Source organism: Adiantum capillus-veneris, chromosome 29, assembly GCF_014529385.1.
Source record: "Adiantum capillus-veneris isolate H3 chromosome 29, ASM1452938v2, whole genome shotgun sequence".
Classification (NCBI taxonomy): Eukaryota; Viridiplantae; Streptophyta; class Polypodiopsida; order Polypodiales; family Pteridaceae; genus Adiantum; species Adiantum capillus-veneris.
The window spans coordinates 112,986,626-113,011,066 of NC_140959.1; the positions used below are offsets into that span (position 1 = coordinate 112,986,626).

The window sequence follows — 24,441 nt, forward strand, 5'->3', positions numbered from 1 at the left end:
AGATGGCCATTCCTTGTAACTATGCCCGAGGGTCCTCTGCTCTCAGACTCCACGTCTAGAGGCTCTATAGAGTGAGGCCCCAAGGGCGCTTATAAACAATACCAGGCATGCCTTAAAGTAGAGCCCAAAAGAACTTTACTCATAAGCACTAAACCCCAAAAGCATATGCTCCAAAAAGCTAGAAAGTGCCAAAAGCTGCCAGCGAAATTTGCGGAAATCCATTCAGTCTACCACATGGCAGAGCCAGTGCAATTCGCAGAAATTCCGTACAGCCCTACCACGTCACCTTCTGTACAAATTGCAACCTCATCATATCAACACGTTTTACGAAAATCAGCTCCAAGGGTCAAACTTTGAAATTTTTAGGTTTTAGGACCCTCGGCCCATCTTCTAGGTTCAGTTCCTCTTGTCCACTCCGCCATTTCTCTTCCAGTTGGACATGCCACATCATCACTTTGTCCACCCTAACCCTATGCTTTATCACTATGAGTAGCATCGAGGTAGAAGTATTCCTAGCCCCACTAAGCAATCTTTAGCATGCACTAACATTATTTCCTAATGGATGGCGCTCTAGCCTCTAATTCATAGGTTGCTGGCCCCAAAAGTGACTTTGAATCACCTTCTAATTATAACTATTCGAAAAAAACACTCAAAACATCTATTATTAACAATAACTGGCCAAAAAGCAAGACCCTTAATAATCCACGTAAAGGCTACCACATTAGCAATTGCCGTGTCATCAAGCCATACCGATGGCACATGAGCAGTACAAACAACTAGAGTAACACAAATAATATACTCCAAGAGACGAGCTGAACACTGATGAGAAATGACAATTCAGTTTATTTGCTTTCACTATTACTCTTACATATCCCTGCTTGTTAGCAATCTTTGATGTTTCTGGTGAAGAAGTTCTCCAACCTAGTGATGCTCAATGTCCCGAGTATATTAGCTGCTTATTACATAGATGATGGTAATTGCAGTTTAGGGAGGAGAGAGAGAGAGAGAAAACACAAGTGCTCTGCAAATGATGCTCTCAATACACAATCTCAATCTGAATGACTACAAGACCCTAAGCATTCTATTTATAGAATCTTAGGTTGAGGTAGGGCAAAATGTGTAACTGGTGCAAAAAACATAAAATCCAAAAATGGCTAAAAAATGTGTGCACCTAGCCAAGCTCAAAAAATGACCGGCCGGACACGTGCTAAAGTGTCCACCCATGCAATCTACATGATGTGCGATGGGTGGCCAACCCGGGATAATCATTAGCCGTACAAAATGGCGAAGCAACGGTGGTGTAACTCTAATACCCCCTCTCAGCACCGAATGCTGAGACAACACAGATGAGTCAAAGGTGAGAAGCCAAGGTCCGCTGAGGTACAGCTTTTGTGAAGATGTCTACTGTATTGTCCATTGTAGGAACATACTCCAAATGAAGATCTCCGGCCAAAACCCGCGGTTCTTGGCAATAGCAATGCAACTCTAATTGTCGCACAAAAGACTGTGTTAGGTGCAGCGGAATGAATGTTTGAACTTTGCTCAAGATGAGTGCTCCGAATTGTGCTCAAGGTTCCTTTTATTCTTATGGAAGGGAGAGCCTTCCGTTCCTTTAGTGAGAGAGTGCAATGGACACAAACAAAGTGAATGGACACTGTGACTCGAAGTGCATGAGACTGAGAGATAGAGAAGAGAATACGACACCAGAGACGTTGTAAAACCCTCCTCCGAAGGCCCCATCCTCTATGGCGAGAGCGGCCTACGTATGATTGCACAAATCTCTACAATGCTTGGACTTGCCGACGATGTCGACGATGATGAGACGGACTGAAATCTGGAAACCCTAAGGGCTGAAATCTACAAATCTTTATCTGCTGAATTCTGACTCTATGTCGATGACGACGATGCGACGACGACGCGCTGAAAACGCAGATGCTGAAATCTGCATTTTCTGGGCTGAAACTGTAAACCTTGCGGAAACTAACCGTGCGACGAGGAACTGCTGCAGGAAGGTGAGATCTGCGAGGTTCGGGACTTGATTTGCGGTGTCTAAGGGCTGAAAACTGAAAACGCTGATGCTTCTTGAGTTTCCGTCGCGGAGAATCTGCAAAACGCTAGGGTGTGAAGCAGATGCAAAAACGCTAGGGCTGAAAATCTGCAAATCTGTCGCCGATTGTCTTGCTAGGTAAAACGCTAGGCTGATCTGCTGTTCTATTGCAAAATCGCTAAGGCTCTTGCTGTCTTGTGGTAGCCGAGGCTGATCTGCTGAGCAAAAACGCCAGGCTAGTCTTGACGAAAAAAGCTAGGGCTAGGGGAGTCTGCTTGGAGGAGAAAATTCCACCAAGGGAGGTTCTTGCTGAGAAGTTGCCTGTTGAGCATTGGTGCTCCTGTTGCCTCTTCTGCCAATAAGTGCTAGTCTAGGTTAGCTTATATACAAACTTACTCAATTTGTCCTAGGGCTAGGGGAGTCTGCTTGGAGGAGAAAACGCCACCAAGGGAGGTTCTTGCTGAGAAGTTGCATGTTAAGCACTGGTGCTCCTGCTGCCTCTTCTGCCAATTAGTGCTAGTCTAGGTTTGCTTATATACAAACTTACTCAATTTGCCCTACCTACTTCCCAACAAAAGTCACTTAAAAATAATAAGTGAAAAATGTCAAAAATAGGTTAAATAGGCTAAATGCACTGGAAAATTCCCTTGAAGGATCTGATGGGAATGCTTATGATCATGTTGTGTACAACCAGAGGATATGCATCTACACTAAGTGTCTGGACATGCACGGTCTGCGAACAAACTCACAAAGGTGCCAGATCACTTCCTATTCTAGACTGACTTGACTGAACTGAACCCTGGTCATGTTGTAGCTTGTCCACGGACACATAGGGTTGGATGCGCCACGTGACATCCCCTCCTTTTCAAAGTGAGGTATTGGTACCGAACTGTATGGCGTCGAGGGAGATCACCAATAGCATCCGGAATCCTGGAAGGGACTCTTCGCTGGTCCACTCTGATGTGTGGGTCGTGCGGTACTTGAACTTCATAAAGATCTGCAACGCTTGCTTCTTTGGGCCGCGCCGAAAGCGACACAAAGTCTTCTGTGGCTCCTTCAATGCTTCAACTTCGTTGAGAGTCATGCTTCTTTTTTCTTCAAGAATCTCCATGGCTGAAAATTCCTGAAACCATTTCCAACACAAAACCATGAACATACCTATTCCATGTAAAGTGAGTGGAAAAAATCTTACCTTCCTCAAAAACTGTGCATGCAATGTAGATGAACAAATAGACGGAGTGCCAAACCGTTCACCACACACACGCAAACAATGAGATCGAATCTTCCTCTTTTGATCTAATTCAATCAATTGTGGCAATTCACAACGGAAATGCCCATGCTTAGTGCTCATACTTTCATGTGCTCATTCTACAAATGTGTCATGCCAAGGAAGAGACATGGAATGTGACTTCCTGAAATGCATACTTTTCAGGTTTTCATGAACAACTCGCATACATTCGTGCTCATTCATGAGTGAAATGTGCTCAACGTACAATATGTCATGCCTAGGAAAAGGGATCACATAGAGACGATGATGAAAACACAGGAAACGATCACGAATGAAACACTCGTACAATGCGTGTTAACTAATCATTCGAACACATAATACTTCCTGTGAGGGTTCTTGAGACCTAGGCTCGAGAGCCAAGATCGGTTCTTCTTGAAGAGGTTCATTGGACCTAGGCTCGAGAGCCAAGATCGGTTCTTCGTGACTGATCGAATCTGCAATGAGGTTAGCTTCACTAGAGAAAGTATCAACTAACACATCATCCTTGTGAACAATCACATCATCTTCATGCCAATCATCATGCTTGTGAGAAATCACATCTTGATCATGCAAATCATCATGCTTGTGAGAAATCACATATTGATCATGCACATTATAATGCTCATCATTATCATCCAAATCATCATGCTTATCATTGTCATTCAAATCATCATCATGCAAATCATGTGTATCATGCTTTGGAGAAGAAGGGAGTGAGAGAGGCTCCTTTTCCTGATTCTGTGCAAAGTACGCCTGCACTTGAGAAAAAAGTCGCCACAACTCTTTCATGTGTTGGTCGCCCTTCTCTTGTCTTGCTTTGTTCTCGCGATCATATTCTACTTGTCTTTCGTTGTTCTTGCGATCAAATTTGGCTTGTCTTTCTTTGGCTTCCAAGCGTGCTTGCTCGTGCTCACGCTCTATGGCTGCCATACCTTCTTTGTATTCACTATCTGTTAGGTGCAGCGGAATGATTGTTTGCGCTTTGCTCAAGATGAGTGCTCCAAACTGTGCTCAATGTTCCTTTTACTTCTTATGGAAGGGAGAGCCTTCCGTTCTTAATGGAAAGTGCTATGATCACAAACAAAGTGAAGGGACATGTGCGTGCAAGTGTATGAGATTGAGAGATAGAGAGAGAAGAGAGATATGACGCCAGAGACGTTGTAAAACCCTCCTCCGAAGGCCCCACTCTCGTCGGCGAGAGTGGTCTATTCTTTGATTGCACAAGGTGTACAATGCGTATGCAATGGACAGATGCAAGTTGGACTATGCCGATGACGACGACGGTGATGACGACGACGACTCGATAGCTGAAATCTGTAGGCTTCTAATCGCTGAATTCGGGGACTGTTTTGGTGGCTGAAAATGACTGTTTTGGCTGCGTTTTCTTAGGCTAAACTTGGGGGGACTTCTACAACCAACTGGGGGCTGATCTGCTATTCTTCCATAGGCTGAAGATCTCTGTTTTCAAAGCTGAATTTGCTGATCAAAAACGTTGGGGCTGCTGATCCAAAACGTTGAATGTTTGCAGATCTGCTGGCGTTAGTACCTGGCTGAAAACGCTGGAAAAGCTGAGGCCTAGGCTAGCGTTTGTGCATGAAAAATGCTTCTGCAGAGGTAGCGTTTTTGCAATGAAAAACGCTGGGCTGAATGGTACTGTGGGCGATCATGCAAGGGGGAGGTGCTGGGAATCTGATGCTACCAGCGGTAACTGCAAAGAGGGAACACGCCAGAGATGGGGACTTGCCCGGCGAGGATGGCAAGAAAGTGCTACTTGGGTTTGCTTATATATTAACTTAGCAAAATTGCCCTACCTACTTTTGTTGGAAAGTCACTTAAAAATAATAAGTGAAAATAACCAATAAATAGGAAAATAGGCTAAATGCACTAGAAAATTCCCCTAACTGATGCTAATGGATTCTGATGGGAATTCCGATGATCATGCTGTGTGCAACCAGAGGATATGCATCTATGCTAAGCGACTGGGCATGCACGGTCTACGAATAGACTCACAAAAGTGCCATATCACTGCTAATCTAAACTTGACTTGACTGACTGAACCCTGCTGTGGTGTAGCTTGTTCAGGGACACATATGGTTGGGATGTGTCACGTGACATCCCCTCCTTTTCAAAGTGAGGTACTGATACTGAACTGTATGGCGTCGAGGGAGATCGCCAACAGCATCCGGAATCCTGGAAGGGACTCTTCGCCGGCTCACTCTGCTGTGTGGGTCGAGCAGTACTTGAACTTCATAAAGGTCTACAACGCTTGCTTCTTTGGGCCGCACCGAAAGCGACATAAAGTCTTCTGAATCTCCTTTCTTGCTTCAACTTCGTCGAGTATCCTGCTTCTTTCGTCTTCAAGAATCTCCATGGCTAAAAATTCCTGAAACCATCTCCAACACAAAACCATGAACATACCCATTCCATGTAAAGTGAAGGAGAAAAATCTTGTCTTCTCTAAAGACTGTGTATGCAATGTAGACGAACATAGAGACGGAGTGACAAACCATTCATCCAACACATGCAAACAATGCGATCGAATCTTTTCTGTGTGATCGAAAACAATCAACTGTGGCAAATCACAATGGAAATGCCCATGCTTGGTGCTCACACTATCATGTGCTCGTTCCGAAACTGTGTCATGCCAAGGAAGAGACATGAAACGTGACTTCCTGTCATAAAAACTTTTCAACTTTTCATGAACAATCCGCATACATTCGTGCTCATCCATGAGAGAAACGTGCTCAACATACAATATGTCATGCCTAGGAAAAGGGATCACATAACGATGCTGACTAAAATATAGGAAACTTTCACGAATGAAACACTCGAACAATGCATGCGTATCAATCATGCGAACACACAATACTTCCTGTGATGGTTCTTTGGACCAAGGCTCAAGAGCCAAGATCGCTTCTTCCGAATCTATCGAATCTTCTTGTGGGGGATCTGTGGACCTTGACTCGAAAGCCAAGATTGATTCTTGGTGATTGATCGAATCTACAACGAGGTTAGCTTCGCTAGAAAAAGCATCCACTAACACATCATCCTGGTGAACAATCACATCTTCATGCAACTCATCATGCTTGTGAGAAATCACATCTTGATCATGCAAATCATCATGCTTGTGAGAAATCACATCCTGATCATGCAAATCATCATGCTTGTCATTGTCATCCAAATCATTATGCAAATCATTGGCATCCAAATCATCATGCTTATCATTGTGCTTCAAATCATCATGCAAGTCATTGTCAATCAAATCATCATCATGCTTCACACAATCATGCAAATCCTGTGTGTCATGATGTGGAGAAGAAGAGACTGAGAGAGTCTCCGTCTCCTGAATCTCTTGCATCTGTGTCGGCACGGGATACAAGAGTCGCAAGAACTCTTGCATGTGTCGGTCACGCCGTTCTTGGCTTGCCTTTCTTTCGGCTTCTCTTTCTGCTTTTTCTTCTACGTGTCTGCGTTTCATTTCTGCCATTCTTTCCTTGAACATCTGCTTTAACTCCTCCATAGGAGTTAGTGCAATCTTTGTCATAGATGGAGAAGGGTCGGAAAAACCTCCTGGTGGGGAAAATTCTTCTTCGCCTCTCTCATGCTCATCACCTCCAAGCGAAGTATCCATTCCGCTTCGAGTGATGATCATTCTGAAGTCGTGGGTTCTTGTGGGTGCTTGGGGTCTTGGGTTCTTAAGTCCACAAGGAACTTGGGTTCTTGGGTTCTTAAGTTCACGAGGAACTTTCTTGAGTCTTGAGGGTCTTGGGTTCTTGAGGTGCTTGAGGTTTTCTTTCACTTGCAAATCCAGTTGAGAAGGATCTTCTCTTCACCCGAGTTCTACTCTTTTCTGCGGGCGCACCCCTTGGCGGCCTTGCGTTCACACCAAGGTTGCTTTTTCCCACCTCACGTAAATTGGCCGGCCGCTAAGTGCACGGTCCGCTCTCAATGAGTGAAAAGAGACACAAGGGGAGGCTGGACAAGCCCTTCTTTCTTGGGATTCCTGTCACTCTTCAACAAAACACGATTAGGAATCGCCACGCCCAAGTACACTTGGGTTCGTGCGATCGCAACAAGCCAAAAAAATTCTTGTGGTTCTTTCCTTGAGTAATGCAGAACACTTCCAAAGCTTTGATACCAATGTTAGGTGCAGCGGAATGATTGTTTGCGCTTTGCTCAAGATGAGTGCTCCGAACTGTGCTCAAGGTTCCTTTTACTTCTTATGGAAGGGAGAGCCTTCCGTTCTTAATGGAAAGTGCTATGATCACAAACAAAGTGAAGGGACACTGTGCGTGCAAGTGTATGAGATTGAGAGATAGAGAGAGAAGAGAGATACGACACCAGAGACGTTGTAAAACCCTCCTCCGAAGGCCCCACTCTCATTGGCAAGAGTGGTCTATTCTTTGATTGCACAAGGTGTACAATGCGTATGCAATGGACGGATGCAAGTTGGACTATGCCAATGACGACGACGGTGATGACGACGACGACTCGATGGCTGAAATCTGTAGGCTTCTAATCGCTGAATTCGGGGACTGTTTTGGTGGCTGAAAATAACTGTTTTGGCTGCGTTTTCTTGGGCTAAACTTGGGGGGACTTCTGCAACCAACTGGGGCTGATCTGCTATTCTTCCATAGGCTGAAGATCTCTGTTTTCAATGCTGAATTTGCTGATCAAAAACGCTGGGGCTGCTGATCCAAAACGCTGAATGTTTTGCAGATCTGCTGGCGTTAGTACTTGGCTGAAAACGCTGGAAAAGCTGAGGCCTAGGCTGGCATTTTTGCATGAAAAACGCTTCTGCAGAGGTAGCGTTTTTGCAATGAAAAACGCTGGGCTGAATGGTACTGTGGGCGATCATGCAAGGGGGAGGTGTTGGGAATCTGATGTTGCCGGCGGTAACTGCAAAGAGGGAACACGCCAGAGATGGGGACTTGCCCGGCGAGGATGGGGATCCAAACGTTGGGGGTGCTGGGGGGTACTGCTGAGAAGTTGCCTATTGAGCGGGAAGCTCCTGCTGCCTTTTCTGCCAGAAAGTGCTAACTTGGCTTTGCTTATATATTAACTTAGCAAAATTGCCCTACCTACTTTTGTTGGAAAGTCACTTAAAAATAATAAGTGAAAATAACCAATAAATAGGAAAATAGGCTAAATGCACTAGAAAATTCCCCTAACTGATGCTAATGGATTCTGATGGGAATTTCGATGATCATGTTGTGTGCAACCGGAGGATATGCATCTATGCTAAGTGACTGGGCATGCACGGTCTACGAATAGACTCACAAAAGTGCCAGATCACTGCTAATCTAAACTTGACTTGACTGACTGAACCCTGCTGTGGTGTAGCTTGTCCACGGACACATAGGGTTGGGATGTGTCACGTGACACGATCTATGGCTGCCCTTCATTCTTCGTAGGCCTTTCTTTCTGCTTCTCTTTCTGCTTTTCTTTCTTCGCGTTCTAATTGTCTTTCCATAAACAATTTCTCCAACTCCTCCATAAGAGTTAGTGCAATCCTTGGCGTAGATGGGGAAGGGGGAGGGTCGGAAAAACCTCCTGGTGGGGGAAAGTCTTCTTCGCCTCTCTCGTGCGCATCACCTCCAAGCGAAGTATCCATTCCGCTTTGAGTGATGACCATCCACTGATGTCTTAAGTTCTTGTGGTCTTGGGTTCTTAAGTTCACGAGGAACTTGGGTTCTTAGGGGTCTTGAGGTTCTTGAGGGTCTTGAGTTCTTGAGGTTCTTGAAGTTCTCGAGGGTCTTCTTTTGCTTGCAATCTGTGTTCGAGAAGGATCTTCTCTTCACCCGAGTTCTGCTCTTTTCCGCGGGCGCACCCCTTGGCGGCCTTGCGCTAACACCAAGGTTGCTTTTTCCCAACTCACGTTGATTGGCCGGCCACTAAGTGCACGGTCCACTCTCAATGAGTGAAAAGAGGCACAAGGGGAGGCTGGATAAGCCCTTCTTTCTTGGGATTCCTGTCACTCTTCAAAAACACGATTAGGAATCAACACGCCCAGGTGAACTTTGGGTTCGTGCGACCACAAGGAAAAAAAATTATGTGGTTCTTGTGGTTCTTTCCTTGAGTGATACAGAACACTGCCAAAGCTCTGATACCAATGTAAGGTGCAGTGGAATGAATGTTTGAACTTTGCTCAAGATGAGTGCTCCGAACTGTGCTCAAGGTTCCTTTTATTCTTATGGAAGGGAGAGCCTTCCGTTCCTTTAGTGAGAGAGTGCAATGGACACAAACAAAGTGAATGGACACTATGAATGGAAGTGCATGAGACTGAGAGATAGAGAAGAGAATATGACACCAGAGACGTAAAACCCTCCTCCAAAGGCCCCACTCTCTATGGCAAGAGCGGTCTACTTATGATTGCACAAATCTCTACAATGCTTGGACTTGCCGACGATGTCGACGACGATGAGGACGACGACGAGACGGGCTGAAATCTAGAAACTCTAAGTGCTGAAATCTGCAAATCTTTATCTGCTGAATTCTGACTCTATGTCGATGACGACGATGCGATGACGACGCGCTGAAAACGCAGATGCTGAAATCTGCGTTTTCCGGGCTGAAACTGTAAACCTTGCGGAATCTGACCATGCGGTGAGGAACTGCTGCGGGAAGGTGAGATCTACGAGGTTCGGGACTTAATCTGCGGTGTCTAAGGGCTGAAAACTGAAAACGCTGATGCTTCTTGAGTTTCCGTCACGGAGAATTTGCAAAACGCTAGGGTGTGAAGCAGATGCAAAAACGCTAGGGCTGAAAATCTGTTCTATTGCAAAAACACTAAGGCTCTTGGTGTCTTGTGGTAGCCGAGGCTGATCTGCTGAGCAAAAACGCCAGGCTAGTCTTGATGAAAAACGCTAGGGCTAGGGGAGTCTGCTTGGAGGAGAAAACGCCACCAAGGGAGGTTCTTGCTAAGAAGTTGCCTGTTGAGCACTGGTGGTCCTGTTGTCTCTTCTGCCAATTAGTGCTAGTCTAGGTTTGCTTATATACAAACTTACTCAATTTGCCCTACCTACTTCCCAACAAAAGTCACTTAAAAATAATATGTGAAAAATGTCAAAAATAGGTAAAATAGGCTAAATGCACTGGAAAATTCCCTTGAAGGATTCTGATGGGAATGCTTATGATCATGCTGTGTGCAACCAGAGGATATGCATCTACACTAAGTGTCTGGACATGCACGGTCTGCGAACAAACTCACAAAGGTGCCAGATCACTTCCTATTCTAGACTGACTTGACTGAACTGAACCCTGGTCATGTTGTAGCTTGTCCACGGACACATAGGGTTGGATGTGTCACGTGACAGACTGAGTCGTAGCAGTATGGGGAAAACACAACTCTCCCAATAACCTCCGTAGCCATATGGCCTCACAAGCAGCATAGCAAGCTGCTTTGTACTCCACCTCTATGGCAGATAGCGCAACGGAGGGTTGCCGCTTACTGCTCCATGAAATGGGTCCCGAGCCGAGTGTGAAAACTACTAATGTAGTAGAGCGCCGAGTATCTAGATTTCCTGCCCAATCTAAATCGCACCAACCAAGTAAGGTGCAACCCTTGGAGCGACCATAGAACACACCATGGTCCAAGGTGCCACTGATGAACCGCAAAGTATGTTGAACACACTGCCAATGTCGCTGATGAGGTCGGGTGTTGAAGGAAATGAAAACAGAAACTGTGTAACAAATGTATGGTCAGGAATAAGTCAGCCATACGAGGCAGCCAACAACATTCCTGCACTTCTCCAAGTCAATCCGTGGGGATGGATCCTGAAGCGATATGTTCTCTCCGGGCTCAAGAGGAGTGCCAATCGGTCTGCAGCTTGTCAGCTAGAATCTCTCCAAGATAGCCATCGCATACTTCCGCTAAGAAAAGCAAATGCGGCTTGGTGTCTGAAAAAATTCAAATCCAAGAAAATAGTGAAGAAGCCCAAGATCAGTCATCTCGAAACGCGTCTCCATAGCTTTCGTGATCGACTTGATCCTGCTGGTCCATGAGCCTGTGAAAATGAGATCGTCCACATAGACAATCACTATTGCAACCAACGAGCCATCAGAGACAACATAACACTTGAAATCTGATGAGGTACGCCGTAACCCCAGCTTCACGAGAAACTGGTCAAGTGTGAGGTACCACTGTCGTCCACCCTACTTCAATCCATACAATGCTTTCCACAACTGATAGACCCAATCCTCCTTGCCTAGAATACGAAAACCAGGAGGTTGCTACACATAAAGATCCAAACCTCCATTCAGAAATGCACTTTTGACATTCATATAGAAGATAGGCCAACCAAAGTTGGCTGCGAGAGAAAACACTGTGCGTATGGTATTCATGCGAGCAGTGGGAGCAAAGGTCTCGTCACAGTCCATGTCTGGTCGCTGTGTGACACCCCGAGCAATAAGTCTCGCCTTGTGTTTGTCGAGGGAACCATTGGCCTTGTACTTTGTATTGAGAATCCATTTCGTAGAAACCACCTTCTGCTTGTTGGGCCAAGGAACAAAAGTCCAGGTTTTATTCCACTCGATAGCGTCCATCTGTGTCTGCATGGCACACTTCCAGCAATCATGCTGGAGTGCTTCCTCCACCGAAAAAGGCTCAACTGGTGAAGCCTGAATCTGGGACACGAGTGCAAAGTTCACGAACTCTGCGTCATCATAAGCTTGCATGTCCTTGAGGCGTGCAGAACGTCGAGGCTGTCCAGGGTTTGGCGAGTCTAGTAACTTCGTGACTCCAAAGGAAGAAACCTAGAGTAGAGCCAACCAGGTACTAACTTCTCCTTGCGATGTGGGACCTCCTCCATTGAAGGAAAACCATCATCCACATCAGAATCGAAATCTGACATGGCATGATCGGGTGAAGTAACTGGCTGCGGTGTAGAGGGTACAGGAACAGGAATAGGGGTAGGATCAGGTGTAGGAGGTGGATGAGGAGGAGGTAGGGAAGATAAAGGCTTGGATGCTGCCCCTCTGCAAGTGTGCTAAAAAGCTCCATGAAAGTCACATCATGGCTAACTGCGATGGTCTTGGCGTCCGGATCACAAAGTCGGTATCCATCACACTCTCGTAAATAGCCCAAGAAGATGAGCTTCTTCGCCTTGAAGTCTAACTTCTATCACTTCTCCTTTGGCACATGGATAAAGGCCGAACACCCAAAAACTCGAAAGTGTGAGACCAAGGGCTTGCGCCCGAAGTAGTAAGCCTAATAAGGATCATGTCTTGCAAAGCATGGGTAGGAGAACGGTTCTCGATGTAAACCGCCGTGTTGCACGCCTCTGCCCAGTAAACCTGGGGCAAAGAAGCATGCGCCGGCATCGCACGAGCCATCTCCATGATACTCTGATTCTTCCTCTCAACAACTCCGTTCTAGGAAGAAATGTAAGGAGTAGTCAGCTGGCATTGAATGCCCTCTGACTTGCACCACTGTGCAAAGTCCTTCGAGGTGAACTCACCCCCTCTGAGCGAATACATTTGACGTGCAAGTCCTCTTTTTCAACCATCGTCTTCCAATTTCGAATGAAATTGAAAGCCTCCGACTTGAGCTTTAAGAACGAAGCCCAAGTGTACCTGCTGAAATCATCCACAAGCACAAGCAAAAACTGTGAGCCAGAAAATGAAGGAATGCTCATTGGACCACGTAGATCAATGTGAACCAGTGCAAATGGTGCCGAAGCTCTGTTGGATGCCTGCGTCGGAAAGGCAACCTTGTGTTGCTTGCCCATCGGGCAAGCTCGCATACGCCTGATGAGGAGCGTATCGCTCGTAAACCCTCCACCATAGAGGTCCTAGCAACCTGCTGAAGCTGCTGAAAGCATAGATGTCCAAATTGTGCATGCCATAGAGAAGAAGACTCCATGGTCCGAGACAGAAGAGCAGTGAGGCGGTATAGGGAACCATCACGCTCACCGCGTGCAAGGATAGTACTTGTAGTAGAATCAGAAATGGTGACTATGCCACTCCCAAAGTGTATGTCAACTCCCTGAGAGTCAAAACTCGACACAGAGAGGAGGTTGAAGGCCATGTCCGGGACGTAAAGCGCCTCCACAGAACTGAACTTCGGGTCTGAGGTAGAACGGAAAAGGGTAATCTGGCCTGCTCCAGACACTGAAATCTCATGGTTGTCGCCCATAGTGACGGTCTACCCATGAGTCTCTTTGAGAGAGCTAAACCAAGACTGTTGGGGAGTCATGTGAGTAGTAGCTCCATTGTCAACAACCCAAGTACCTGACTGCAATGTAGCAAGAGCGTGGTCCGTTGTCGTGACAAGAGCGGTCCCCGTCGTCTCGTGAGGCTACAATTGCAGTCGAGGCTGTATATTTCTCCCTGTTGGCCTCGTCTCGATTCTTCTTTTTGCATTCTGATTCTTTGTGCCCTTTCTTGTGGCAGTGGTAACATTCGATGTCCTTTTTCTTCTTTTTCTTCTTACCTTTAACTTTCTTGTGACCTCCTTGAGCTATCAAAGCTCCTTCTGTATCAATAGCACCTCCGGCTCTGAATGCGGAGTGTCCCTTAATCTGTCTAAGGGAAGAAAGAATCTCGTCTCAGGTGGGAAAAGAGGTACATCGAGATGTGAGCAAACTCTGAAAGTAGGGATCAAAGCGTAGGGGAAGCTTGAATAGTAAGAGGCCAGCAATGCGTTCCGAGGTGATATCTCCTCCGACAGAGACAAGGTTGTCGCAGAGTTCCCACATGCGGCGGGTCAACCCATTGAGTGAGTTGAAATCCTTGAACTGGAGGTTGTACAACTCCCGTTCAAAAGTGATATGTCTAGCAAACGAGGTCTCCTCAAACTGGTCAAGAATCCGTCCCCACAATGCATGTGCATGCTCCTCTTTGGAAACTTCCTTCGTGATGCGGTCCGAGAGGTTCATCATAAGAAAGGTGAAGAATCGTATGTCCCGATCCACCCACTCGGGAAGGAAAGGATGTGTAGCCGAATGGGTGAAATCATTCTACCATTCCTAAAGTAGATGGTAGGCAATGATTGTGTGGACTCGTGTCCTCCACACAGAATAGCTGTGTAAATCCAACTTCTTCTCCTCAGCAAATTAGGTAGGGCATAATTGTTGGATGTAGCGTTGGCAGATGCCGACGTAAGCGCAAAAGTGGAAGTGGTCGTAGTAGCCGAAGACATAGTGGCCCCCTTCAAGGACTACGGTTGTTGTCCCTTCTGCTTCGGAGTCGACATGTCGCGTGCTCAACGAGTAGTCCCAGAGGTAGATCGATAAGATCGCCAGTTGCCGACGAAGCTACCGTCTCCAATGCTGTAGCAATCCAAAATACCCGCACAGACCACCACCATATGGTGTCCTGACGAGCAAGGGGTGATCAACCGCACAAATGGTAAAAATTCAGCATGTTGTCCGCCGATCAAGTGCATGGCAGTAGGAGGCTCTCCAGGCGAATGTAGGCCGCTTCCTTAGGTGCACAAGGGCAGCTTTTTGCAGAAAATGTAGCAAGTCTCCAAAAACACAAATCTGCCAACCAAAAACGCAAGGCTGATCTGGGGTTGATTTGGTGCGATCTGCTGCTTAGAAGGAAGCGCCAACAAAGGGGAATGCAGATCAAGATAGGTTGATCCAGGAATGCTAGTCTAAATCTGCAGTTGCTTCGCGATGGAATGGTGCAGATCTGCTAGCGCTAGGCCTTGGATACAAGTTCTTGCAAAAAACGCTAGGGCTGAAAAACGTTGATCAACGTTTTTGACTTTTGACGCGATGGAAACCAGCAGAAGTGCTAGCGCTAGCTCTGGAGGAGGGATCGATACAGATTCTCCGCGTCTTGGCGACTGATACCATGTGAGAGTGGGCAGTGGATAGGGTGTAAGCCACGCGCGCAGAAAATGCTGGAGAGAGAGAGAGAGAGAGAGAGAGAGAGAGAGAGAGAGAGAGAGAGAGAGAACACAAGTGCTCTGCAAATGATGTTCTCAATACACAATCTCAATCTGAATGACTACAAGACCCTAAGCATTCTATTTAGAGAGAGAGAGAGAGAGAGAGAGAGAGAGAGAGAGAGAGAAAACACAAGTGCTCTGCAAATGATGCTCTCAATACACAATCTCAATCTGAATGACTACAAGACCCTAAGCATTCTATTCTAGGTTGAGGTAGGGTAAAATGTGTAACTTGTGTAAAAAACATTAAAGCCCAAAAATGGCTAAAAAATGTGTGCACCCAGCCAGGCTCAGAAAATGACCGGTCGGACACGTGCTAAAGTGTCCGCCCATGCAGTCTACATGATGTGCGATGGGTGGCCAACCCGGGACAATCACTAGCCATACAAATTGGCGAAGCAACGGTGGTGTAACTCTAACAGGCACTATGACAAGAGATAAAACCCCTTAGGTAAACACAAAACCATGGTCCCGTGTTAGTGCACACACCAACTCAATTTAAAAGCAATCAGACAAGGAGTGACTCACAAGCATGAAAGCCGTCCTTCTGTCCAAATGCTGCAGAAAAGAAGATCGAGTACCTGAAAGGGGTGCTTTGTGATGACACGGAGAAGGTCCTCAAGACTTAAGGAGAGACCCATGGCGAGCATGATGGTCGCCAAGGAGAAGCTGTACGAGGAAGGGCCTTTGGAAACAAACCAAGTAAAAGCTAAGGGATTGGTGTAGGCGAGGAAGCCACCTACGGTGACGTAGACAGGGTACAAGCTGGTGGCGATGGCTAGAGCATCCTCCCAATCGTTTTTTTGAGGGTGTGGTGGAGAATTCGTTGGAGGGGGAAGCCGGTTAGAGCACGCATAGATAGAGTGAAGCCTCCTGAGATGTGGGTGGGCACCATGCAATGCTCTCCTGCTGTTCAAGGACAACCGTCTGAGAAGAAAAGGGGAGGCGAAGGAGAGAAAGACCTGTGCATGGACCTGGCTCCACTTCTGTACAGCACCAGGCGTTGCCGAGACAGACACGACAGTGAGCTTCATGGTGGAAATTGGTACGTGTGGTAAGCATGGGGTGGCGGTGTATTTCCTTAGAGCCTCACACTCCACTGAAAGTGAACTCAATATGACGGATGCCTAAGTGTGCCGTGTAACTTGTGATTCAACTCTGCGGTGCCCACCCACATCTGAGGAGGCTTCTCTCTACCTCTCTCTATGGCACGAATGAAATGAAATTCCATTAGTGTCAAGATTCTTTTATTCCTCCTCGTGGCCACAGCGCTTGGTCCTTGTCCTTACCTTGGTTGTGCTGCCTCAGCCATCGTCCACAGTGCGCATGCCTGCATTTGCACCCAAAGTCCACCTGTACGCCATTTAGCCTCAACTTGCTGCTATGTTCTTCTCGTCATCCCCTCCTCCCATTGGCAAATGGACGTGCTCGCACACGACTCTGCTCCATCTCTTGTTCTTCCAGCCCACCCTACATATCTACCACCATAGCCATTTGGCTTGTGCTTGCAGAGATGAGGTATCAATCCCCCCCCCCCCCCCTCTTCTCTCTCTCTCTCTCTCTCTCTCTCTCTCTCTCTCTCTCTCTCTCCACCAGATTCTACCCCAAGGCTCCTGTGCATGCTCTAAGCAGAGAGAGCTTTGGTGTGTGTGTGTGTGTGTGTGTGTGTGAGAGAGAGAGAGAGAGAGAGAGAGAGAGAGAGAGAGAATGAGCCACATGTGGTCGCTGGCATGCAAATGGAGAGAGAGAGAGAGCCTTTGCTTCCAAGTCGCTCCGTGGAATTCCAGTGGAACAGCATCTTCAGAGGATGCTGATTAATCTTTTCTTTTTCAAAATGTGTAGCACATACTGGCTCGCTGCATTGTTTATTCATTGCTTTAGGAGATTCCCCAAATCTCATCCTTGAGTTCAAATACCTTGGAACTTCCCACCCACCTCACCCTCTAAAGGGGATAGAGGAGTCGAACTCGCGTGGACCTAGAAGCCAACGCTCTACAATGATCCCCATAACCAACACACCGTCCGCGCGACGCTGTTGTGAGTGGCAAGCATAACAATATTAAAAAAATGCTTAAACAACGGATCCACTGTATGTCCGAATGTTAACTGGCGCAACTCAGCAATCAGCTCCCCTGCGGGCATGGTGTCCCTCCTCGTCTATCGTCTGAAGCCTACGCCTCCTCGTGCCCCGCCTCACTTGAGGGTGCCTCGTCTTGCCTCCCTGTCTGTCGTGGGCTGCTTGCGAGCGAATCTTTGCCGATTCCCATTAATAACATATTAAACAAGTTTGGGTATCCCCTACTACTATGTCCAAAAAGTAAATTTGCCGTTGTTTTGAAGGTGTCAGCATAACAACGCACGCCCTTTCACCATCTCGAGGGAGATGAGAACCATAAGAAGAACTCGCACTTTAACTGCATCAATCATGTGCACCAGTTAGTGACAAGGCTAGCCCTTGTCACTAATTGACACCTCCCTAGGGAGGTGGGATCAATGGCTCACATTAGGCGTCGCGAGGTGGGTGCAATCCAAGCTGTCTGATCACCGTTTGAACTAGGTATGAACTTGGGAGGTATGTGCACCACAACGACTTTGGTGCGAACTCGACATGAACTAAGTGTGATCTTAGTGTGTGAACTTGGGAGGGTATGTACACCACAGCAAATTAGGTGTGAACTCGGTGTGAAGTAGGTGTGAACTAGATGTAAACTTGTCCGCGACACCGTGATCTATAAACTTACCACACACATACCTTTCAACGGACACGCGATAGCTTAGCGGTTAGAGTCAATTCCAAGGGGGAGAGGGTAGCGGGTTCAAGGCCCGGATTTAAAAAAGTGAGAATCTCCCTAGGCAATCATACGATCACAATCAACTGGTGCTTGTGAGCCCTTGTGGTGTGCAAGTCAAAAAGGATCCCTACAATGGAGGGAGTGAGTCCTAAAGCTAGGGGCATGAGAGAGAAGACACACAAACACACACACACACACACACACACACACATACACACACTCAAGCCAAGCCTAAGACTCAAGAGGCAATAAGGACACATGTCAAGCCCCTACCCATGATTCCCTCATGGTATGTGTGAATCCTATTGGATGGCCTTTAGGGAGGTCCAATGAGAATTTAGATGCATGTAATTAATTAATTAAGCTCTCTCTCTCTCTCTCTCTCTCTCTCTCTCTCTCTCTCTCTCTCTCAAAGGGGGGAAAGAAGGACACTTGTTCAAATGCTACCCTTATTGCTTGAAATGACCATAGCCTGTGATTGACCAAGCTTGGCAAGGGCCAATAGGGATCAAACTAGAGTAAAGAGAGAGAGGGGTCGACCTAAGCAAAGAAGAGACTCACATTTTTGTTCATTCTCTCACTCTCACACATTCTCTCATTGTGTTGAGCAAGAACTCCATCTCCTTCTCCAAGCTTGAGAAGTAGAGAGCCTACACCTCTTGGCTATGGAATGAAAATCCAACCAAGAGTCAAGCTTCAATAGCATGCTCATCTTCTCTACCATCTATATTACTATGCTAAACTAAGCTCCAAGAGTAATCTATGGTGAGGAAAGTACTTCTTTCTCGTATTCTACTCTTCTTCCTCTTCCCTTCCCTCACTCCCTGCTAGCTCTCTCCACCTTTGAAGGTGTTTGAGGTCTTGGGATTGAGACCGGGGATAAGTTAATGATTTTGCAAGTTAGTTATAGGCATAATATTGGTGCATGAAGCTTACCATCTTCATGGCATCAACAAGGTCTCAAGGAACACAAAGTATGTATTGTACCAAGTCTCTCTTCATGGGAGAATCTATTAGACAAAAGCCTTTTGGAGGGGGGACCGGCTCCAAGTAAATCCGGTCCTCGACTGTTGTCAATTTCTCTAATTCTCTCTCTCTCTCTTGCAAGTATTGTTCATGCCAAGCTAACTAGGTATAGTGTTCATTTTGCTACCTTTAATTAAGTACTCTCCTTATGCTCTTTAAGAATTCTCTTAAGGAAATGCTCACTATTGTTACTTTAATCCCGCTACAATCAATGTTATAGCCATATTCCTTTACATTGGTATCATAGCTATTGGTTTCTTTTTTCTTGCTTAAGAAGAGAGGTCGTTAAGTTGTTCATGAAAGGTTGGACATGTTCATTCCAAGAGGGTAAGTGGGACAGGGATTTATTATCCCGGTTGGGATGAACTAAGTTCGAGGTACATTGTTGGGAACTATAGACTTAGGGGGTCGGTTAAGGAGCGAGCTCAAGGAGCGAGCTCAACAAAGCGAGCTTTTTTTTTTTTCATCCAACCACCACTACCTCCCATTGCCAGCCCTTGGCTACCATCACCACCCACCATCCTAGCCCACCACTAGTGGTTAGTGGTGCTAACTTACTACCACCATGTGCCGCCCCTACTCTTACCACCACCGCCCATTGCCGCCCCACCCTCCAGTGGAGTAGCCAAGGACCTCCTCTCTCTCTCTCTCTCTCTCTCTCTCTCTCTCTCTCTCTCTCTCTCTCCCCACCCCTCGCTCGTGATGTCTTCCCTCTGTGCATGTGTGTCTCTCTCACCCACCACCTTTCTCTCTCTCTCTCTCTCTCTCTCTCTCTCTCTCTCTCTCTCTCTCTCTCTCACAGCCGTTTTTTGACCTAGTAGACAGCAGTTCACTCTTTTGACCATAACTTGCTCATCCGAACTCCGATTTAGGTGATCTATAGCCTCAATCGAAGAGCACGAAGCCCTCTACGCATTGATGTAAAGACAGAATTTTTCTGTGTAATGGAAAGCTTTGCTGTAACAGCATCTCAGAACTGAAAAAATTGTCAAAACTTTGCGTTTTTGTTGCCGACTTGAAGGCAATGTCAAACAAAACTCGCAAGGGTAGAAAAGCCACACTCGCCATGGAGAATGATGCAAAATCTCCAAGGAATTTGGATGCTAATCCAACCACATCATCTACAACAACGGAAGGAATGATCATGGCTTACTTGATCTCGTTACAAGAAACCGTCAACAAACAAGGTGAAGAGTTGTGCACACTTGCAATGGAGAATGGTACTTTAAGAGTTCTCGTTGTGGAGAATGAGCACCTCAAGAAGGTTCAAGAGGAAACAATAAATACAATACGACATGATGTATGTGAGATGAGAAATGCATCCAAATCATGGGCTGATATATGTAAGGATAATGTGGTTTCTACATCTCCTATCACGCAAGCCGTTGTCCAAGCAAAGAATGTAGAGAATGTGGACACTCAAGAATTGCCGAACGACAAAAACGCTCAAAGAACATCGTCATTCGTGGAATCAAGGAGGAAAGCATGGAAACACCCCAATCTCTTGCAGTTGCTATTGAAGAGTTTTTTGCTACACACTTTGGCATGTCAGGAATCATGGCTTATGGTGCACATCGAGTTGGAAAACAAGGAGTCCCTCGCTCGGGAGAAAGACCTATTGTATGTACCATGGCTGATGAGGTAAAGAGAAAGATCATCCTTGACAATGGTTGGATCTACCTCAAAGGAACAGGTTGTAATGTATATGAGGATCGCACTATTATGCAACAAAATGTACGTCGCGAAGCATATGAGGAAAGAAGCAAGAAGGTTAAGGTATCACCTCAAGAAGAAAAGCCACTTAAGGAGGATGCAAGTCCACCCAACAAATAGGGACACATGATCTATGAGACCAACTCACGCTTGCGAATAAGCTTTTGGAATTGTAACGGGTATCCATGGAATGCGGGAATTGGCATTGATGAACTTACCAATGACTCCGATGTGATACTTCTTGTTGAAACATGGGAGCATGATGTGCAACGAATTCTTGGATTTGACAAATACGATGTGCATTCTTTGATGTGGGCCAAAAATGCAAAGCAACGAAGAGGCCAAGGAGGCGTAGCATATATGACCAAAAAGGGTTTGAAAGATGTTTCCATTGTCAAAGAAGATAAGTATAAATGCTACTTATGGTTGAAAATCAGCCCACCAAATGGTCAAGTCATGTTTGTGGCCGGTTGCTACATTCCTCACTATGACTCTAACTTTTATGCTTGCTTGAATATGGATAGAGATCAGCCCTTTGTTGAACTAGAGGAAGACATTGCTCATTACAAGGATCAAGGTATAATCATTGTTTTTGGAGACATGAATGCTCGCACAAATATGCTACAACACGACACACAACAAGTAGACATGCTGCATGTCTCAAGAAGAATGGATGACTCATACATGTATAATCGAAGTTCTAATGATGCAAAAGAAGTGGATCACTATGGAAAGTCGCTTCTACATATGTGCAATAGTACCGGAATGCTCATTGCAAATGGTGTATCTCTATGGCAAGGCACCAATGACTTTACATGTAGAAAGCACAACGGTGCTAGCGTGATTGACTATATGTTGTTCTTGGAAGCCACTCTAGAGTGCATACAAAGCTTTACACTTGGTGAATGGAATCCGGAATCGGATCATAGGATGTTATGTATTGATCTCAAGTGTGGTAAATGGCCCGAGCATGTAGCCTCCAATCATGATGTGAATCATTTGTACCTACGTTTAGACTTCAAACGAGCACTTATATATGCTGATATGGTGGACCAAATGTTAAGCATGATAGAGCATCAAGAGAGCCCAACATTAGAATGCAAGTGGAAAGTTTTCAAAGAAGTAATTTTCTCTTGTGCGAAGGAATGCTTTTCGGTGAAACACATGTCTTGCAAAAAGTCTAAGAAGGGTAGCACCAAGAAGAAATGGTTTGACATGGAATGTAATCAAGCCCGAAAACACTTGCTAAAATTGGATGCAATCAAAGACAAGGAAGTTTACTTGGAATGTTCACACACATACAAAGCACTTGTTCAAAAGAAGAGGAGAAGGTGGGAAGTCGAAAAACAACTTCTTTTAGCACAAGAGAAAGCACATGTATGTGGCAAGTTTTGGCAAAATCTAAAAGGCAAGCGCGTTGAGAGCTTTGGTGACTTGACTCTTGAGGATATGTATATGCATTGTAAGAATCTCTATGAGCAACCCATGTTGATAAGATGGAGTGTTGTAGCTCCCTTCTGTTTATGTCTCCCTTCTTTACCATTGAAGATGTATACCGCGCGCTTGAGAAACTTGCTACTCGCAAGGCAGGTGACCTTCAAGGTGTCAAGGCTGAAATGATTAAATAGACAAGCAAGAAAACACGATATTGGATATGCGATATGTTTAACCTTGCACTTCAGTATGGCATGCCTCATGATTGGAGTGCAAATTGGATCAAACCTTTGCACAAAGGAGGAGATGTAAACAATGTGAACAACTATCGCACTATAATGGTTGGTTCTTTAATGGCAAAGTTATTTGGATGTATCATGGAGATAAAGATAAGTGAATGGGCTGAAAAGAATGGCAAACGTGCACTTGGCCAAGCAGGTTTTCGAAAGCATCATAGCACTATTGATCACCTTGTCACTCTTCGAGTTCTTATGGAAGCGTCTCGATTGAAAGGAAAAAAGTTGTATTGTTGCTTTGTGGATTTCAAGAAAGCTTTTGACATGGTACCGCGAGGAAATCTTTGGAGACGTATGCAAAGCCTTCAAGTGCTGAGAGAATTTATGCATGCAGTCTTTCGCATCTACCAAAAAGTGATATGTCGATTACGTATGGGAGATGGAATTTCAGAATTTTTTGCAAGCACTATTGGTGTCAAACAAGGATGCCCACTTTCCCCAACCCTCTTTGGGCTACTCATTGATGAATTGGAATGCATGGTTCTTGACTTTATGCAGCAAGAAGGCATAAAAGAGGTTAAGATTGGAAATGCGGTGATCATGCTTTTGCTTTATGCCGATGATGTAGTGCTCTTGGCACATACCTTAGAAGATGCACAAAAGCTTATGAGTGTCTTGGAACGCTTTTGCCTACATAGCGGGCTGATCGTGAATGGATCCAAAACCAAGGTTATGCTTGTAAAGACCCTCAATGATGAAAATCCATGCATTGTATATAACAATGAGAAACTTGAAGTGGTAGATCACTTCAAGTACCTTGGCCTTGAGGTTCCATCCAATCATAAATGGAAGGATTGTGCAATGCGTCGCTTGGAAGCCGGAAAGAGGGCCTATTATGCATTTGAGAACATGTGCAATGCAGGAGAGATCAAGTGTTGGGCTCTCAAAAAGTACCTCTTTGACACATTGGTGACACCGGTGCTTCTTTATGGAGTGGAGGTGTGGGGTGGAAGCATCGGGAAGTCTACTTGGAAAGAGTTTGAGAATGTCCAAAAGCGTTTTCTCACCAACTTTCTCCAAGTCAAGACACAAACACCCTACATGCTCTTACTTCTTGAGTCCGGATTGCTTCCCATTGAGGTCTTGGGCATGCAAAGGGTTGTGGAGTACATACGTAAGACACAACGTAGCCCTTTGCATCGACTTCCTAGAATCACATATGAAGCAAGTCAAATGGTTCAAAAGACATGCAAGAGCAAAATACTAAGTTCGGGGTGGATGCTTGATATCAAGAAATGGTTTGGAAGATGGGATGCATGTCACTTGGCCAAGGATGCGTCGATCGACTCCCAAGTTAATGAGGCCTTCTTACAACGCCAATGTATCACGGCTTGGGAGAAATCCGGAGGTTCTCGCTTCAGCCATTACACCACACACGTTGCCCCAAACTACAAATCTCTCTTCTTCTCGGAACGAGGTAACCGAACCCATTCCTACATCCTTGAGCCCATCCTGTTGAGTGCGATCCACACCATTGCCTCCATTCGTCTTAGCTCCCATTCTCTATGCTGCGAGACAGGACGTTGGGGCACTGGCGAGGAGTGTCATCGACTTTGCACCTTATGCTCTCATCAAGTGCGAGAGAGTGAGTACCACACACTACTTGAGTGCTCAGCTTTTGACCACATTAGGTCCTCTTTTCCCCATATATTCAGCCATGATCTCTCCCTACATACCTTCCTCTCCCAACCACGATGTGGACTCTCTATTGCGACACTCATTTCAACCATTTTTGAGCATCGAGAGTCACTTATGAACTCCACTCACACCACGTGACATGTTCATTTGGTCCCATAGGTCATATTTGACCTACCAGGACGATAATAGAACTATCTATCTATCTATCTATCTCTCTCTCTCTCTCTCTCTCTCTCTCTCTCTCTCTCTCTCTCTCTCTCTCTCTCTCTTTCTTTCTCTCTCTCTCTCTCTCTCTCTCTCTCTCTCTCTCTCTCTCGCTCCTTCCCTTC

At 45.8% G+C, this 24,441-nt stretch overlaps 1 protein-coding gene across 2 annotated transcripts in view; it reads right to left on the reverse strand.

Annotated features, from left to right (window-relative positions):
- The window catches only part of LOC147419779 (putative sodium/metabolite cotransporter BASS1, chloroplastic), a 42,943-nt gene extending 26,597 nt beyond the window's left edge, over nucleotides 1-16,346 (reverse strand). The window contains exon 1 of one of the 2 annotated variants that reach the window (XM_086506193.1): nucleotides 15,795-16,346. In XM_086506193.1, the coding sequence (XP_086362319.1) occupies nucleotides 15,795-16,247 (453 nt within the window). In that variant the 5' untranslated portion in view covers nucleotides 16,248-16,346. Of the gene's footprint in view, nucleotides 1-15,741; nucleotides 15,766-15,794 lie in introns of those variants that run through there. The other variant, XM_086506194.1, reaches the window with a different exon arrangement.
- Between the last annotated feature and the right edge of the window lie 8,095 nt (nucleotides 16,347-24,441).